The 19,415-nt window shown below is 41.2% G+C and overlaps 1 protein-coding gene across 3 annotated transcripts in view; it reads right to left on the reverse strand.

Moving 5' to 3' along the window:
* Nucleotides 1–19,415, reverse strand: part of LOC309688995 (clathrin coat assembly protein AP180-like) — a 30,863-nt gene that overhangs the window by 10,347 nt on the left and 1,101 nt on the right. Inside the window, exons 2-16 of one of the 3 annotated variants that reach the window (XM_082505107.1) lie at nt 19,135–19,412; nt 9,012–9,154; nt 8,466–8,541; nt 6,771–6,873; nt 6,530–6,623; nt 6,306–6,417; nt 6,079–6,185; nt 5,925–5,966; nt 5,337–5,410; nt 4,582–4,594; nt 4,356–4,489; nt 3,703–3,776; nt 3,482–3,496; nt 2,709–2,879; nt 296–394 (exon numbers count right to left, since the gene is read on the reverse strand). In XM_082505107.1, the coding sequence (XP_082361233.1) occupies nt 296–394; nt 2,709–2,879; nt 3,482–3,496; nt 3,703–3,776; nt 4,356–4,489; nt 4,582–4,594; nt 5,337–5,410; nt 5,925–5,966; nt 6,079–6,185; nt 6,306–6,417; nt 6,530–6,623; nt 6,771–6,873; nt 8,466–8,541; nt 9,012–9,154; nt 19,135–19,264 (1,387 nt within the window). In that variant the 5' untranslated portion in view covers nt 19,265–19,412. The remainder of the gene's footprint in view (nt 1–295; nt 395–2,708; nt 2,880–3,481; nt 3,497–3,702; nt 3,777–4,355; nt 4,490–4,581; nt 4,595–5,336; nt 5,411–5,924; nt 5,967–6,078; nt 6,186–6,305; nt 6,418–6,529; nt 6,624–6,770; nt 6,874–8,465; nt 8,542–9,011; nt 9,155–19,134; nt 19,413–19,415) is intronic. The other 2 variants (XM_082505108.1, XM_082505109.1) reach the window with 2 other exon arrangements.

Below are 19,415 nucleotides of genomic sequence, written 5' to 3' on the forward strand. Positions count from 1 at the left end.
ACTTTGAAACAATTGGTTTTTATTTTAGATAGCTGTAGCTGTTGAAGCCAGCAAATCTCTAAAGCTAATTAAGCTAATATTAGCATCACAAATTAGCTCACAGCTTCTTTCCTGTTGAGGTTTTGAGTTTTTAGCTAACTTGCTTTGCTGTGTTGTTTGTATGTTTTCATGCAGAAAACATGTAAAGAAAGAATTGCTTAACTGCATGTTTTTTGTTGTTGTTGCTTTCTCATGTATGCCACTGGCTGACACACATACACACTCTCTCTCACACAGACAGATGTTGGTCACCCACCAGTTCCAGCGTTGGCAGCTGGGGTGGATGTAGCAGCAGCCCCACCTTCAGCTGCTCCTGCGGAGGCCTCAGCGGCAGGAGCAGGACTTGCGAAGGCTTCTGCAAAACCCCAGGAGAGGACAGAAACGCGGAGAGAGACAGATGAAGAAATAAGGATAAAAAAGAGAGAGTCAAAAAGCCAGAGGAAAACAAGACTATTAAGAAAAAAGAACATAAGATTAAAGCGTTTAAGTTGCAGAAGCATTTTTAAGCTGTTTTCAGCTTTTAGAAACAGCAGCGTACAGAACTGTTATGTGACATCAATGACTGACAGGTGAATGAGCAAATGGGAATACAGACAGGAGGCATTACAGCAAGGATTAATCTAGTGCACAAAGAGCCGAATAAGCCAGGACTCTACAAGTGTTACAGCTGCCATCTGTAGCTGTAGACATGTGACAGGGTTTGATAGAATTGCTTTTCAGAGATCAAAGAAAAGCATTACGGCCTATCAAACAGGACGCATGAGTGCAGCAGTGTATATACAAGCCAAAAGTGAACATGTGGTGAGTATGTGGAGAATATCTGTAGAAATATTAAGTCTAAATCTGATTGTACATTTTGTATGGATTAAAATAATGTGATTGCTTTCCCAAAAAAGCACATCACATAAAACTGCGTACCACCGATAAACGATTAAAACACAACTCATCACTAAACTGCTTGTTAGTCATTCTTATTATCATATTAGCTAGTTCATTCATTTAAATTCTATATTGAGATATTTTTCACATCAGAATTTCACTTTTAGTAATTTAAATAATGACACTTTTCATGACACTAAAGCATTGTTACTGCCCACATAGTTACACACTTTACCCAAGTAAATTTCTTCCAAGAAGGAGCAACCCTGAATGGTGACAAGATTTCATGTACCTCTCCAAATCTGATCAATTCCGCTCATAACATTTTGAAACAAAAGTTGTAATTGCAGTACTGTACTTAGCTGCGGTGTGCTGTGGAAATAACAGCTCATGGATAATTCGGACCACCCTGTGCACCACTTAGTGCACAGTACTTTTAGTAATAGACTGATTTTTTGTTTGTTGCTACATGATCAGACACAGGAAATCTTTTATACCACACGTTAGCCACTATACCACTCTCTGTAATACAGTAGATTATTATTATGTCACGGAGCACAGGAAAAGCAAGCCAACGGTCCAGAACTACAATCCTGGCTGTGCACAAATTCAGCCAAGCAATGAACTGATCAAGAACAACTGGCATGCAACATCTCTCAAAGCTATGCTAGAATGATAGTTTATTGAACAGGGTTTGATGCATCAACTGCAAATTAACAATGCCCTATTTTGCCCCCAAATCTTTATCTAGCAAACCTTTCAACTATGATGAGAAAAACCCCACTCAGCACAGCCACGCATGCCTGGGAGTGGAACCTAACCAGTCAGCCGGCTTTTTTGTCTTTGGCCTGTGGTGGTAACGCTGTCTGGATTTACAGTTTCTTGTAAATCTTGTAGAGTTTCTATCAGAAGAAACTTTGCAATCTTCACCTTGTAGTTAGACCCTTCATGTTCACCCAATATGTGTTCCTGTCACTAATGTGCACACTCTGTGAGCCCAAAGCAAGAGGCACACCTATTGAGTCTCCTCACTAAGAAACACTTTTAATAACCCTGCTGAAGTATAGACAGTGATAAGTTACAGATTAATCTTGTGAAATAAGTCAGCATTGCTGCAGGGTAGCTGATAGTTCCCCCAACTCTACCCTCACATGACAATGAATAGCGTCACAAGAAAACGAACATAGTAACCTCCAAAATGGCAAACCCTAGTTCACAAACCATCTTTTCTACACAACCTGCATGGAAGCATTTCTTTCTTTTCACCTTCTTTTAACGCTGAGTAATATCAATGCCGGCCAAAATTACGATCAGCATCTTGTTAATAAATTGATGTTTTTAGGGCATCAACGTCAAAAAGATGCTAACAGAGGCAGGGACTACTACACTGTCATGAACTGTGGCATTAGGAAATGAAAAGTGAAAATTCATGTGATAAGTTTTTCTAAACATTGAGTAGCATTGTAAGCTATTAAGTGTATATATTTTGACATGGTTAATCCATAATCAAATGTATTTAGTCTGTTTAAATATAACTAAATAATGCGGGGCTATAATTTTAAGGCAGTTGATAGGGATGTGCATCAATCCAGTACGCAGTGAAAGTTTTTGATGATACAACTTTGCTTGCAGTGGACAGACAACAACTGCCATAATTCAGCAAAGTTCTGTCTACATACTGTACGTGTTTGAGCATGCAGTCGTCTGTGTTATCATATCGTGTGATGGGTTTTACAGTTGAGCTTCCCAGAGTGATTCCTTCGTAGAGAATTTTCTGGAAGCCCACTGACCTCCCAACAGATCCACATTGGCGGCGCCAGGGGAGGTGGCAGCTGCTGTGCTAGTGGGAGGAGCTAGAGAGACTCCAGGTTCTGCTGCTGCAGGAGTGGGCGATGCCGCTGCAAGGGAGGGGGTGGGCTCAGCTGCGAGGGTGGGTTCAGATAGCAAGGAATCGCCCATTTCTTCCAGTACCATCAGGGGTGTTTGAAATCCCCATAGAAAGGAGGCAAAATAAACCACAAAAGAGGAACCAAAATAGCCAGTGGAGTCACCGTTGTGAGAGTGAAGAAAAAAAAAAGCCAAAAGAAAGGTCAATCCAAATAAAGCCCAATAAAGATCATTTAGAAGTGGCCAAAAAAAGAAGAAGAAAAACCCGTATTTTTAAACAAATTAAAAGTCGCCAAATGATCCAGCATTGTCCAGTCATAACCAAGAAATAGATATTAAAAAGCAATCAACCAAAATAGCCCCCATTATAAACCAAAAACAGACAATGGAGTATGTGGAGGGAGGGGAGGGAGAAGGCAGAGAGAAACAAAGAGAGTACTCAGACTAAGAGAACAGCTTGAGGAGACAAACAGGGAAGTAACCATGTGACACTGCTGCAATGTTGTCTATTTTTATATTTTCTAAATAGAGAAACAATATATTGCCTCCAGGTTGCTTCAATTTCATATTACAGCAAGAAAACCAGGAAAATCAAGGCAACCTGGAGGAGGTTTTACGAATGGACTAGTCTGGACCAGATCCTACAGGTGAAGTAAAGAGGAGGAGTTGCACTCACCTGATCCAAGAAGATCTACGGAGGCAGAAAACAAAGAAACAGGGAGAAGATATGTCTTGTTCTGGGGATTTGATTTGATTCTCTAGTCAACTCCAATGAAAATAGACTGTTACGTGTTCACTAAAAGGACTAGATTACCTGTCGTTCTTTCTAACAATGACTGCGACGAAAACCATGTGCATGATACCAGCAGCTGTTCTAAAGGAAGGAGGGCCACTTACCTCCCCAAGATGTGGGGGCAGCTGATGGTGCTGAAGGGCCAGTAGAGGCCAGTGGATCCAGATCTAGCAATGAACTGGAAGATGATAAAGTTTTAACCACACTTTTCTGAGTGAAAATTTTCTGCTGCACATGATCAATAGTTTACTTGCACTTAATCAGCTGGGTGAGGTTAAAATAGCACTGTTGGAGTGACATTTTGTTACCTAGCACTAAAAAAAGTGGAGACAACATCGTGGGAAATGTCTTGCTTCTGAGATCATTTACCCATCATCCAAATTATACATGTGAACTAAATGAAATTATAAACTAAACTGGGCAAGCAGACACCAAAAAATCACAATTCGTGATTTCTGTCTGTCTGTTAAAATTCTGTCATTCCCAATCACTTCCACTTTGTTATAATACCACTAACAGCTGACTGTGGAATATTTCATAGAGAGGAAATTTCACACTGGACATGTTGCACGGGTGGCATCGTATCATGGTACCATGCTGGAATTGGATTGATCAATTCTGATGGGTGGTGATTACTTTTGGCAATACTGACAATACAGATACACTGTAAGTATATGGTATTTTATAGATGTTAACAAAATCCAATGTTTTTTGAAAGGTTGCATTGGCGGGGTATTTACTAGAAATAGGAACCTACTCTTCAGCCGGTTCAGGAGCAGCTGAAGCAGCAGCGCTGCCAGCACTGTCCCCAGGAGGAGGCTGCAATGTGGGAACAGCATTTGAAGATTTGGCTGGAGTTGACGTTGGAGACACATTGTTTGTAGGAGATCCCTGGAAAGTAGACAGACAAGCCCCCTTTCAGTGCTGATTCACAATATAAAAGGCTAAAGAAAAAAACAGACTACTTTAAATGTGCATCTTACCTTTGTTGGAGACCTGAAAGTGGAAGAACAAGAGGAGGTATAAGTGATGTGCTTAAAACAAACTGCTTGACAAAAGCTCAATTTTACAGATCATTTTAAACTCAATATCGGGGATTCAAACAAACATTTAAGATAGACTGCATCATATGTGATCATATGAAGAGTTAATTTCCAAAGTACCATAATATATAATCAAGTATGAAAACAAGAATAAAATCCAGCCCATAAGATTTGTTAAATCAGTCTGATTTTGCCAGCTTTTATTTCATTTTCAGTTTGACTTGGGAATGAAACCCTTCATATAGCGATTCACATTGCATATTAGCGTATGACAGTACACATGTGGTGACCTGCTGTTTACCAAAACATGTGTCTCCCAGAGGTCACGCATGTAATCACACCGACACACACATTTCCACGTGTGAACTATTCGATTGATCCAGTTCATAATTCACATGTGAATAATGTGCCCATTTATTACCTGGGGGAGGGTGGGGCGAGAGGTGGGACAGTAAATACATCTAAATAATTAGTAAACTGCAAACGAAACATAACACATATGCTCACCCTTCACTGGTGTTTCCAAATCAACGTAAAGGAGAGTAAAAGAGAGGAGGGGTTAAAGGAAACTGTAGAAATACAAAACCTGTTTCTACCAATATTTCTATTGGCTACTCGTGAAAACAAAAGCGGGAGATAGAAAGAGTTATCCTAATGTTTTTACTATGACGTTGCAAAGAAATGTTACGTCTTACCCCTTCTTTCCACCTTTTATATCCTCCAGGCCATTCATGTGGGTTTCCAGAGATTCTAGGATACTGCTGGGAGCCTGAGCAGAACAAAGAAATTTCAAACTGTAATCACAACTCCACACAAATCTTAAATCATCTCCTCAGATACATTCCAGCCGAGGTTTAATCACCAGAAACAAGAGTGAGAGAAAATCCCACCGCATTAGTCACATGCATGTGTCTATGCACACACAAACACAAGAGTGATTTGTGTGTTTTGTGTGACTTGTTTGTCAAATTAAAGAAAGGTCAACGTGCCAACACTTCATCCTGTAAACAGGCACTCAGCCAAAATAACCCCTTTGTTTCTGTGGTTACCGGTTCCTCGAGAGGTTTAAAGGGGCAGTCCTCGTCATCCGAGTCTGCTAGATCCACCACTACCCCTGGGTGGAGACACTGGGTGGGGAGATGGTGGTGGGTGAGACATGGGCTTCTGTGTATGCATGTGTGTGTGAGAGGAGATGGATGGTATTCATATGCATTATATATTCTTGATCCCATCGCTTGCAAAGTGGGATTAAAAAACCCTGAGAGCTGTGATATGTAACTTACATAGTTGATGTCGGGAATGTCATTTTTGTCAACTCCAACTGTCTGTTAAAGAAAAGAAATATATATATATTTAAAAAACAATATTATCACACTGCACAGACTCAGTTTTTACAGTCACTATGTGAGTCAAAAGAAAAAGGACTGCTGAGGCTACCTCAGCCAGCTTCATGAATTCTCCAATCTTTGTCACCCTGGTCAGGAAACGCTTGTAAATCTCCAAGGCCTCCTTGCATTCACTCTTCTTCATTTTGAAGAATTTCTCTACACACAAAAACAAGAGGTTTGCTGACTGACAAACACCTTGTCCATCTTTTTTGATTATCATCGGTGAAATGAACAAAAAAAACCCTGCAATCTATTCACTTTAAGTGGACTACTAACCTAATAGGTTGATGATCCCATCATTGTAGGATGCAAACAGTTTCACCAAGTCCTTGAAGAGAAGCAGAAATGCAGCATTGATGATCCCATTGTTCAGCTCCTTGGGATGAACCTGAGGGGAGACAGGACAGAGATAAGTAGGGCTGTCTGAGGTTCTGTTCATCCAAATAAATAAAGAAGAAGAAAAAGAGCGAAAAAGTGTGCAAATCAAAGCAAAGACGCACATCAAACTCCAGGAGTGTGTCAATCTGTGTCTGCAGAACAGGCATGCCTTTCAGCAGCTTCTCAGTGGTCATGGTTCTCATCACTCCATCAGCGCTGAGGTAACACAACAGAGAGAGTATTTTACACAAAAGAAGAGCCACAGGTTTTAACCACACACTAAGTAAAAGCATGTAAAAGAAAATGCTAATGGCCAAACAAATGTTGCTATGAGCAACTGCATGCACACCGTGTTTACCGTACCCTTTCTTGACTCTGGTGAAGTCAAATGCCATCTGGCGGTAAGCGAAGGCTTTCTCATTCAGGTATCGTCCATACCGCCTGATGAATGTAGACATGTCATAGCCTACACAAAATGAAATCAAAATTAAATGATTGTTGAACAAAAAGCTAATAGGCTTCTTGCTGTCTGCTCGTATTTGTTTCTTGATTATTTCTATTATTTGTCATTTGTTTCTCAACAGCTCACTTCATGCATTGATCTCTTTTTGTCCTAGTGGGAAAATATTTTTTAGAACCTGCAGTAAACAGTGTATCCCTAAAGCAGTCAATATAACAGGAAGCACAATTTCCCCGTGTGTAGCTGAGATAGTTTGGTCCATAATTTGCTGAACACACAATTTTGTAGCCTCTGTACATTACCACAGTGGTAATGTACCACATCAAACAAAAAATATTTTTATGTAGCCCCCATTTGCAGAGGCTAAAATGAATCTGCCAATTCAAGTGAGACCTGTCATCTTATTATTTCATGACAAATGAAGTCACAAGACACAATATTTGATATAATAAGGTTTCATAGCTTTTCACTGTAATTTTAAGAGTCCAAAGGGATGTCAGTGCAAGTGAGCGAGGTCGTCATTTGGCTAAAAATACACCTTTGTGAGGGCCAAATCAGTGATCTGGTACATTCTTAAAAGGAAAAAATGCATTGGCCAGTTAAGCAACTCTAAAAGGTCCGAAATACATCAGAAGACAACAAAATGCATGATGACAGCATTTTTTCCATAGTTAAGAAAAAGGACACTCTTAAGAAAGTAGACATATCATTATCAAGAAATGCATTCATGAATGGAAGATGGCTTATAACAAGGTGCAAATCACTGGTTTCACTCAAAAACAGAAAGGCCAGAATTAGATTTTCAGGACTGGATAATGACCCAAAATACAAAAGCAATGCAACAGTTTGTCGAGGAAAAAAATAAAATATTCTTCAAAGGATCACCTGATTTTTCAGTTATTGAATAAAACCGTACATGGAAAGACCCTGCAATAAAGGTGGCTGCAGTAAAGGCTTAGCAGCCACCTTGCAATGGAACAAATACAGCATTAGGTGATGTCCATGGGTTCTAAACTTCAGCAACCATAAACTGGGAAGGATTTCCATCCAAGTATTAAAAACAGTCCTTATATTTAAAATTATGTTAGTTTGTCCAATTCATTTTAAATCTCTGAAAATGGGGGAGCTGTGTATTTAAAGGGCTGTAATTCTTCAAGTCTGTACTTCACTTAGATTGTCTGGTTGTGTACAGAGATGAAACTACAAAAATTCTATCCTTGTCCAACAAATTATGGATCTCATTAGTTGACACCGATTAAGTCCAAGCGAAAGGTGGAGCAGGAAAGGAGGTGGTTTGAAAAGCGTGCAACAAATTAAACAACACCCTAGATTGAATGTATATATGGAAGGGTAGCGGCTGATCCATCAGCACTGAGATCGGCTGCTGGGATTGTAGCTGATATGTGATATTTGTTATTTTCCTGTTAGTTCCTATTTTTCCTAACTTTATGTAGGTTCTTCTCTAAAATCTGTAACCTAAGGAGCAAAGGATGAGAAAGTTCAGTAATGTGCGGTTATTATCAGATTATCCATTTACAAAGAACGATACACAACGACACAAAGGGAGGATATTACAGTTGATCAGACTGTCGTCTTACCATGAGATCCGGTTTTGTCAATAAAGTTGCTGAGGTTGAACAAGGATGTCCTGGATGCCAAGTACTGAATGAACCTCTGAGAAAGAGAAAGAAAACCCAGTGAACATTCCTGTAGAAGTCAAAGCTGAAAACTACAGCCAACAACACAGCATTGACATCTTTAGTAAGGGTTTTCTTTGTTGTGCTTTTCAAGCTTTTATTCCATTATTTAATAGCTTTTACAGGAGTAATGCACAGTGGACCCATTCCACTAACTTGTGGTCAAAGCCTCTATTTATTTGTGAAACATCAGGCTTCCTGCAAATGCCTTGAAAGACCAATTTCAGCTCTCTAAAGTGGTAACTTCACACCACACCAGACATTTATTATTTATTTCAAAGGGGTGGCTGTTTTTGTCAGCAATTAGAAAAAAAACTTTACTATATTAAAGTATACTATAATATATACTATTCAGCATTTCTATTGATCTTTTATCCTGATTAGAAGAGATTCAAGCTTAAACCAAACTGCTTCACATGTTAAATGGTCTATTTACTGTTCACTAACCTCATTGCCATAGACACACATGTGGTGTGTGGTGACGAGGGCCTTGAAGACGACCACCCAGCTGGCGTTGGTGGATCGCTCAAACAGTGTGTCAGCCATCTGAGGGATGTTCACGTTGGTGGTATTGGTGGCTGACACCAGGTCTGCAACACAGCAACAAGGAGTTCTACTCATCTGTCAAAGGTTCTCTCACAGAGTGCTTTAACCTTGTGGTAACTTTAAACAGCTTATTGTCGTCTTCTTCTTCTTCTTTTAACTACAGTGGATTGCCTGTCTCCATCTCACCCCATCACTTACATCCGCTTCTGTCATGCAAAGAATCTGCATGCTTTCCTTTACTACATCTAAGGGTCTTCTCTGTGGTATTCTTCTTTTCCTCCTGACTGACAGCTCCATATTCAACAGCATGCCTCCACCTCTCTAGGCTCTCTGCTTTGATGAAAACCAACCCCACCTTCAATCGATCTGTCACTTCTACCTTACACCTCACTACTGTCTCACTGTCCTCATACATGTCCTGCACCACCCTCACATGCTTCTCTGTCATGCCTGACTTCCTCATACAGTACCCCATCATGTGCTTTCTCTAGATCTACAAAAACACACTGCAACTCCTTATGATCTTCTCCATTCAAACCAAATATCACGTCTGTAGTGCTCTTTCTCTGGATGAAGCCATGCTGCTGCCCACTGGTCATCACCTCTCTTCTTGATCTAGCTTTAACAACTCTTTCCCATAGCCTCATGTTATGGCTCATTAGTTTTATTACTCTGTAGTTACTACAGCTCTGCACATCACCGTGTTCTTGAAAATTGGTTCCTGTAGACTTCATCTCCTTTCCTCAGGCTTCATCTCACTCTCCAGGATTGTATTAAACATTCTGGTCAAACAGTCCACTGCCATTGCTCCTAGACATCTGCATACTTCTGCAGCAATGTCTCAAAGACCAAACACCTTTCTAATCTTTATTCTCTTCATAGCTGCCCCCCACTTCCTTTTTACTAATCCTCTGTACTTCCTGATTCACTAACTTTCCTACACCCTTCATTAAATAGCTTATTATATGCTATTAAAAGGGAAGTGAACTTATTCTTAGACACACGTCTGCAAGATTTTCTGCCCTGATTTAACTGCTCTGATTAAATTTTGATTAAGTGAGGAGGCAAAGTGCTCACTGCAGAGCTGCACCAGACAGTTATGAAAATATTGAGGCAGGAGAAATACCTGATGCACATACCAAATGTTGGTGCAAGAACCCAGCCACCCACCCACACACACACACACACACACACACACACACACACACACACACACACACACACACACACACACACACACAGACTCACACACACACACACAGACTCACATAAGGGGGGACACACGCTGACAATGCAGAGAGAGAAAGAGAGAGAATTATGCTTTGTCATCTCTCCCTGGCTGCCAGTTCAGATACTCAGACAGAGAAGTCTCCAGAAATAAAGAGTCCTGACTATTGCATCAGTAAAAAATATAACAGAAGGTACAACGTACTTTGACAGTAATGATACAGATAAGATGAACCTAGGCGTAACCCAAATACCGAATCTTTTGGTTTTTCTGTTTTGAGAAAAACCAAAAGATTCGGGTTTTGAAAAGGTTGGACTCATGTGATTTCTCAATCTATTTCAGACTCATGTTCTTCTTGTGAACACTCAAGATTTTCATTCTCTATATCTAACATACCACGGCTGATAGCAAAAGAAAACTGAGTTTTTGTATTGAAAATGTAAAAAAATAAATAAATAAAATCTAATAAGCAGAAATAAAGATAGAGACACTAAAGACACATGAATGGTCCATGGCTTGAAACTAATAAAGCTATAATCACTAATCATGCATTACACCTACAGAAGCTACGGCTCAATCATGGACACTTATGATGTGAAGCTCCCAGTGCACCCTTTTTGTGCTGATGTTAATGTCCGTGGGCGCTGGTGACTTTTTCACACTATGCACCTCAGCACTCAAGCACCCCAATGTGTGACTTTATGTGTTCTCGACTGACCGAGTTACTGTGCTTCCACTTTGCATTAATGCCACTTACAGTTGATTGTAAAATATCTAGGTGGGAAGAAATTTCACAAACTGACTTTCTGTAATGCTTAAGTGAGCTCTTTAGAATGACCCATTTTTTCAGAAATGTTTATAGACTGCATGGCTAAGTACTCAGTACTTGATTTTATATACTTGAATGAAAGCCCTAAATTCAAAGATTAAGAGGTGTGGGCCAATACTTTTGTCCATATACTGTGCATCAGCATTGCTCACAAGCTTAAAATAATGGTATGATGACATGAACTGTGAACGGTTCTGCATCAGCCATGCCTATCTGCAATGAATAATGAACAGTTTGTTTATTCTTTTTTCCTTTGTTCATGCTTTGATTGAGTTTGGCATCAGTTTGTTTTCTTTCCAATAAAGAAAGGATATGGCATGCGGCTGAAAAGTAGGCACAAAAAGTTTAGTTGAAACAGAAGAAGTAACACTTTGAGAGGGCACTGACAGACATTTATGAAGTGTAAATAAAGAAATGTATCCATTGGTAGATTTTGTATATGTTGTGCTCACTGTGGCAGTAGAACAGATGAACATTTCGTTTTATATGTTCTTGCTCGCTTAAACATAGCATAGTGTAGCTGTACATTGTTTTGTGTCCTGCTGACATTGGCATCTGAACAACAAGGACACAACTGAGTGCATCCATACAGAAAGAAATGCAGCAAATATTGGCAGACATCTGTGATAATGGAGGGAGTGGAAGGCCATTCTATTCAATAGACCTTGAGCTTGTTTCAAATAGGTAGAGAGCAAACTATAAATTAAACCAGACCACAAGTCTGCAAGGTGATGAGAAAAGGGATGACAAGAAGGAAGAGAACAGTAGGGAGTCAGATGAGTGTGCAATAAAAGAAGCGATATACGAGTTTGAGCAATGAAGCTGCTCAGGGTCCAGACAACAGGCTGGTTGGGGGGTTGGGGGTTTTAATGCTTGGGGTGCTGTAAACAGATTATTACTAATCACTGATCCTGTTCTTTTCTGTTGTGGTTGGTTGCTACACCTCACACACCCTGTTCTACACACTGCTCATCACCTAACACGTCTTCATTATCAGCTTTTTGTCTGTGGCGTTGTAAGATGTTTCACTGATAATCTGATGGAACTGATGATCTTAGCACAAAACGAACCGGACAAAATGAAAATAAACAGCAGGTGGATGTGCTCCATGAATGTGTTTTAGCTGGTTCACAGTGATGATCACAGCTCTTCCTTTGATCTTTGTTGAACTAATTACACCCCAGTCCATCTGTACAGCTTCACCAGATGGTAACAGCGACACTTCAGCTGCTCCAAAGATGTCTGATGTTTTTAATGAAGGTTGGGGTGACATCAGTCCTTCCACTGTACATGTTTAGATATGATTTAGTCTCCATTTTCCCACTTTAGTGTCATTTAGTCTATGTTAAAGAAAATCTTCTCTCATTTTTTATCATTTCAACCAATCATCCCCTTCCTTATTTGAATATACTCTATGTTTTGTTAAAGATTGTCCTGAAGCTTTTTCAAACACACACAAACAGAGTCAGGATCCACAATGGCTGAGATTAGATTATATAACATTATCATGTCACTGGCACAGCTACAAGTTTAGATTTCTATTAGCAGCATGAGCACAGCACTAACCAAGAGCCATTTTCTCAGATGTCCAGCTCATAATAAATATCAATTTACATACATAATCTCATCCGTTTATGGATGTTAGCTATGTTGCCATATTAGCCATATCACGGGTTGTAATCCATGCTGCCGTGTTGTGGTACCATAACCCGAAACAAACACACACTGACATACAACTGGTGTGCCTATGTGTGCATAATGAGGATTGGCTGAGCTAAATAAAGACTCTTACGGTAATCCACGAGTTCTAAGAATGAACTGCGAGGCCTCACACTGTGTATTTCTCTGCACCACAGTGTCTCAGTGTGCGTTTTCTACCCTACATCTTAGTCTGAGGAATGAGTTTTACAGTTACACAACAAAATCGTGCACCAGCCCGAATATTCTAGATAATGGTAAGCAGAACACATCTGCTTACTGTGCTACATGTGTAGATTTATAATGCTATCAATAATACTTTAGGCGGTTGTTCATTGGAAATATATAGCACATAAATTTCAGACCTAGCATATACAGCTAGCTAAACATTACAATTTCTATGGTAAATAAAAGTTAAATAAGGAGCTTTTAATGTGACCAGTATCTCATATGGGACCTCACTGCACCACTTAGCAGAATGTTTTAATCAGCTAACATTTTGGGAAACATCTAACTTGCTAACAGAAGGTACCATGGATTCCCGACCTGACCGAGTCCTTTTTTCTCTTTTTTTGTTGTTATTGTATTTCTTGTTCTTGTTTTTTTTATTGAGGACTGTACTACTCCACAATGAAGCTCAGAATTTTATGGACAATCGTGTTTTTTATCACATTTTTTACGGCATCTGTGTCCGGAGAGCGCGTGGAGGTCCGACCGCCAATTGTTTACAGCAGGGATCAGCTGTTAGCCCTCGGGGCCTCCGCTGTTCTGCCTACCGCCAAGCGAGCCAACATCCCCCAATAGGTGAGGAGGAAGAGACGCGGCATTCGGGCCGGGATTGGGCGTCGCAGTAAGGTTAGGAGGTACCGGCCAGCGATTCCATCTGTTATTATGGGGAACGTGAGATCGCTCCCCAAAAAAATGGATGAACTGGCGGCTCTAACCCAGCGTGATGTGCTTCACAGAGTCGTGGCTAACCACGCTAACTCTGGACTCACACATAAACATAGATGGTTTCCATCTGGTCCGGGCAGACATAAAAAAGAAAAGTGGTAAGAAGAGAGGAGGGGGTTTGGCTGTGTTTGTGAACGATAGATGGTGTAACTCTGGTCATTTATCTATCAAAGAGACGCTAGGCTGTAAGGACATTGAGCTGCTAGCGGTTAGCATGAGACCACACTATTTACCGCGAGAGTTTACACACGTCATTATGATAGCTGTGTATGTCCCGCCCTCTGCTAACGCTGCAGCAGCCTGTGAGATCCTGCACACTGTAACCAGCAGACTCCAAACACAGCATCCTCAGGCCCTTTTCCTGATCTCTGGGGACTTTAATCACATCTCCCCATTCTCCACTCTCCCCGCCTTCACCCAGTATGTCACCTACCACACCAGAGACAATAAAACATTGGACTTATTGTATGCTAACACCAAGGAGACATACAGCTCATCACCTCTCCCTCCCCTGGGGGGCTCAGATCACAACCTGGTTCATCTCCAGCCTGTGTATAAACCTTTAGTACACAGAGAACCAGTTGTGAAATGCACAGTTAGGAAATGGTTGGCAGAGACTGAAGAGGCCCTGAGGGACTGTTTCCATTCTACTGTATGGGACAACCTCTGCAGCCCTTTGGAGGATGACCTCAACAGCATCACAGACCGCATTACGGATTACATGAACTTCTGTGTGGACAACACCATACCCATCATAAAGGTACGGTGTTTTTCTAACAACAAGCCATGGATAAATCCTGAAATAAAGGCTCTCCTCAAGGAGAAGAAGAGTCTTCTCCGGTACCCATACCAAAGACCTCCCATCCCAAGGACCTCAGCAGCTACAGGCCGGTAGCCCTAACATCACATCTGATGAAGACCCTCGAGAGGTTGGTTCTAAACCATCTGCGCCCCCTGGTGAGGTCTTCATCTGCTGCAGTTTGCTTACCAGCCTGGCATCGGGGTGGAGGACACCATCATCTACCTCCTGCACCGAGCTCTGACTCACCTGGAGAAGCCTGAAAGCACTGTGAGGATCATGTTCTTTGATTTCTCTAGTGCTTTCAACACCATCCAGCCACGACTTCTGAGAGACAAGCTGGAGCTATCGGGAGTGGACCACCACTCTGGACTACCTCACAGAACGCCCACAGTATGTGATGTCACAGGGCTGTGTCTCTGATACGCTGGTCTGCAGTACGGGGGCCCCACAGAGAACTGTGCTGGCACCGTTCCTCTTCACCCTCTACACTGCAGACTTCTCCATCAACTCCCCACGCTACCACCTACAGAAGTTCTCTGACGACTCTACCATAGTCGGCCTCATCACAGGTGAGGATGACTCAGAGTACAGACAGTGGACTGGACTTTGTGGACTGGTGCCAGCAGAACCACCTGCTGATCAATGCCAGGAAAACCAAGGAGTTGGTGGTGGATTTCCGGAGATGCAGACCCACCACACTGACACCGGTGAACATCCGGGGAGTGGACATTGAGATAGTGGACTCATATAGGTACCTGGGTGTTCACCTGAATAATAAGCTAGACTGGAGCCACGACACTGATACTCTTTACAGGAAGGGTCAGAGCAGACTCTACCTGCTGAGGCGGCTGAGGTCATTTGGAGTCCAGGGAGCGCTTTTAAAGACCTTCTATGACTCTGTGGTGGCATCTGTCATTTTTTACAGTGTTGTATGTTGGAGCAGTAGTTTATTGGCAGCTGAGAGGAAGAGGTTGGATAAACTCATTAGGAAGGCCAGCTCTGTTCTGGGATGCACCCTGGACCCAGTGCAGGTGGTGGGAGACAGAAGGACTCTGGCCAAAATAACATCTCTGATGGACAGAGTCTCCCACCCAATGCATGTAAATGTTACTGAACTGCAGAGCTCCTTCAGTGACAGACTGCTGCATCCTCGATGCATGAAGGAGCGTTTCTGCAGGTCCTTCCTCCCTGCAGCTGTCAGACTGTACAATCAGAACTGCTCCCAACAAACATAGATGTTTACATCAGCGCTGTAACTTGGCACTATTTTATCAACCGATTCACACTATAACCACGGTTTGCCTCTGATCTGTATTAAATTTTATTTAATTTAATAAAGGTACAGTACTCTGTTTTTGGTAACCATTGTCATTGATGTAAATATGTAAAAATTGTGTATGTTTCTGTTCTGTGTCTTGTGTACTGTTTGTTTGTATATGTGTCTTTCTTGCTGCTGTTACACCCAAATTTCCCCTTGTGGGACAATTAAAGGATTATTCTATTCTATTCTACCAGTACTCTAGTGTTTATATGTGAAATACAGTGCATGGATAAAGATATTTGATGGTTAGCACAGGTTAGCATAAGTTCTCAAAACAGGGGAAAACTTTCTAGCCTTGCTTTATCTAAATACATCAAAATTAGCCAAAGCTAGTAAATTCATCTCACGCTGACAACAGGAAATTAGGAAGTTAGTGCTCCCACACCACACACTCCCTACAGCAAGTAGCTCCATTTGTTTGAGTTGGCAGAATTTTTATGCAGATGCAGACCCAAAAGGAAGTTGTGTCTCTTCCCTTTGGGTCTGCATCAAACCAGGGATCTTTCACTTATAATCCACTACACCATAAAGCCTCTTCCATGTTACTCTGCAATCTGAAAATAGCAATATTCCACTTTCAATATATACAGTGTTTCTTTAAAACACTGTTTAGAAACTTAATCTAACTAAACAGACTGTGAAGAATTTAAAAAATAGGACATTACAGTATGTTGAAGTTGTCAAATATGTAAGTTAGTATATTGTACTGTCTGCTTAAGTTAGCATGCTAATTAGCTAGCACCAGGTGACGGAATAGCAATGTTGTCCGGAGAGGATTTTTTTTTTTTTACAGTCTGTGATTCTTTACTCTTTTTAATCATGCTGAATGAAAGACAGTCAATGAAAAAAACATAAACTCAATGATGTCTGATGTCTTAGCAGTTTGGTTTCTTCCTGCATTTATACTTCCTCACACATGCTTTAGATGCCCCCTCCCAGAGTCACTGACAATAGGCAATACCAAGGACTGGCCCACACAGCATATAAGTGAGGTCATATCATTAATCCAGCAACCCCTTCCACTTATGAATTGCATCTTTAAATCGAGGAGATGTAAAATGTTAGTTTGTGAAGTTTATAGATGCCAGTGGGCACGTGTTCTACATCTGGAAAAAGCCAGGCTGACTCAGGTACTAAACTACTGACTGAATAATCTAAAGCTCGTATGACATAGTTCTAGATCAGGTAAGAACACTGGGACACTCTTCATAACAGCAATTTTATACCAATTTGACATTTAAAAAACGGACAATCAGTGCCTGTGGTGATGAGAAAACGCTACTCTTTCATTGACCTTGGGTGGATACATTAACTCTGTACATGCCCTCCATTGTTTCTTTCACTATGTTTGCCATAACCATGCATGACTAGACAAACCAGAAATACATAATTCAATGCAGTGTGTCATTTAACCCCAGCACGTTTCATAATAAAATCAAACACAGACATCTAAGTCAAAAGACAAGGCGATTTTTGCTCCAAAGGAAAAGCACATAACATTTTGAGCTTTTAGTTTGTAGTTTATTCATGGGTGGAAAGGCACCTGTATGTTCTTACTAATCCATATTTACACACCTGCTTCTTCTAAGGCTACTTATTATGTTGCTGAAGACAATCAAATCAGTAATTTGTTCTCATAAAAGTGGACCATGTCACTAAAAAGGTCAGACAGTTAACTGTACTGAAAGACCAAAACAAATGTCTCAGTTTAATAGCTACACATCCATTGTGATTTCCTCTGCAGTCTAGTGATGACAGGCCTGTCATTTCAACTCTTTCTTCTCAGAGTCCCCTTCTGTCATTACACTGCCCCCTGACACTATTAATCTGTTCCCTTGGCAACTGCACTGCACAACCACCGCTACACATGCATGTCAAGCATTGAATAACCCTAATAATCACCAAGCAATAACTAAAACCTGTAGTTGCATAATGTATTTAATATTATTAATCAAAAACACTGAAAGCTAGCTAATTAGAAATGTTTTGATCATTAAAAATTACCCTAGTGAGCCTTTAGTTGTTTATTTGATTTTTTTGCTATGTGTGGTTCTTCATAGGTCTTCATAGTGAAAATGTGTTTTACTGTTTTGAGATGAGGAATTTCCTCCAGCCAAGACTGCAGCAGAGGCACAGTGGCCTACATACCAGAAGTCTGTTGAACTGCCCTGTTGAATTACCCTAGAAATAGACCCAGTATAACCTATTTGATTATGGAAATAAAAGACACATGTTTATGTTATAGCTTACTAAATGAAAATATATAGAGAAATCTCTACATGTCTGCAGCAGTTTTATGTCCTTGGACAAAAAGGCTACAAGCAATGCCGGTAAAGGTTTTCCCAACACGTCCACACATGCACATGTCCAAATCAGCACCACTGAAAGCTAGAAACACTGAAACTATCACATGGAGCAGCAGAGAATGAGGAAACAATGCTCTCTGGTGTAGTCTAGCTTTTGCATTGTCACCTTTGGCTTTGTAAATTATGCAAGACAGCCATTGGCTGATTTTTAAATTATTCAGCAGGGGAGTGGATCACAAGATATAAAGTCCTAGCAGAAGACACAGGACCAGACTAGACCTGACCACACACACACACAACCTTGGAAAACACACAGGCAGACATACAAGAAAAAGAGCCAATCAAACTATCCAGAGCAGTGCCACTGCTTTGGGTTGACTCAGTGTTTGTGGTAATGATGATTTGTGGAGGTGGCTCCTGCTGTCATCTGTAGATGTGTCAATGAAGCTGTGAGGTTTGTAATTTAATTCAGCTGTGACTTTATTGGTCTTAAATGGCTCCACTCTAACCCAGTTAGTGCACAGGCTCCTGTACGCTGCACCACCTCGGTTACAGTCGGTTTCAGCATGGAGTAAAAGAAAGTGGCCTTGAAACAGCAGGGGAAGGGAAACTTAAATGGGTCTGTCAATCTACCTTAAAATCATACATGTTTCTCCTTCCCAATCTCTCCTTCTTTCTCCCTGGGTGTCCACCATCTTCGCTGGACACAAAGGGTCAACAGAGGGGGTCATCACCATGGCTACTATATCCTGCAGCACACCCATTTAAGTAAACGGAACGAACAAGCCCATAATGCTGGCATGGTCTGCTGTGTGGCTGTGTAATATGTAAGGCCTAGGACCTATAAAGCTACAGTCAGTGCAGTGAGGATGAGGGCCACACTTACATTCCAGGTGCTTTTTCTTGGGCGCCATCACTTCGTGAGTGGTGGCTTTGCAGACAGCCCGGGCCATATCCGATCCCGTTAGCTGGTACTGCGCAGCGGCAATGCGATCCGTGAGCGTTTGCCCCGACATTTTCTCCTAGTTGTTTCGACCTCCTCAGGAATTTATTTCACCACAGGACGGTGAGGGGGAGGGGGGAAAATACGAATACAACCCAGCTTCTTCCCTGCGGTTCAGTGAGATGAGTGCGTCCCTCTCCCAGATAATATAGGCCTGCGACCTT

The sequence above is a fragment of the Aulonocara stuartgranti genome, assembly GCF_965226115.1.
Source record: "Aulonocara stuartgranti genome assembly, chromosome: 15".
Lineage (NCBI taxonomy): Eukaryota > Metazoa > Chordata > Actinopteri > Cichliformes > Cichlidae > Aulonocara > Aulonocara stuartgranti.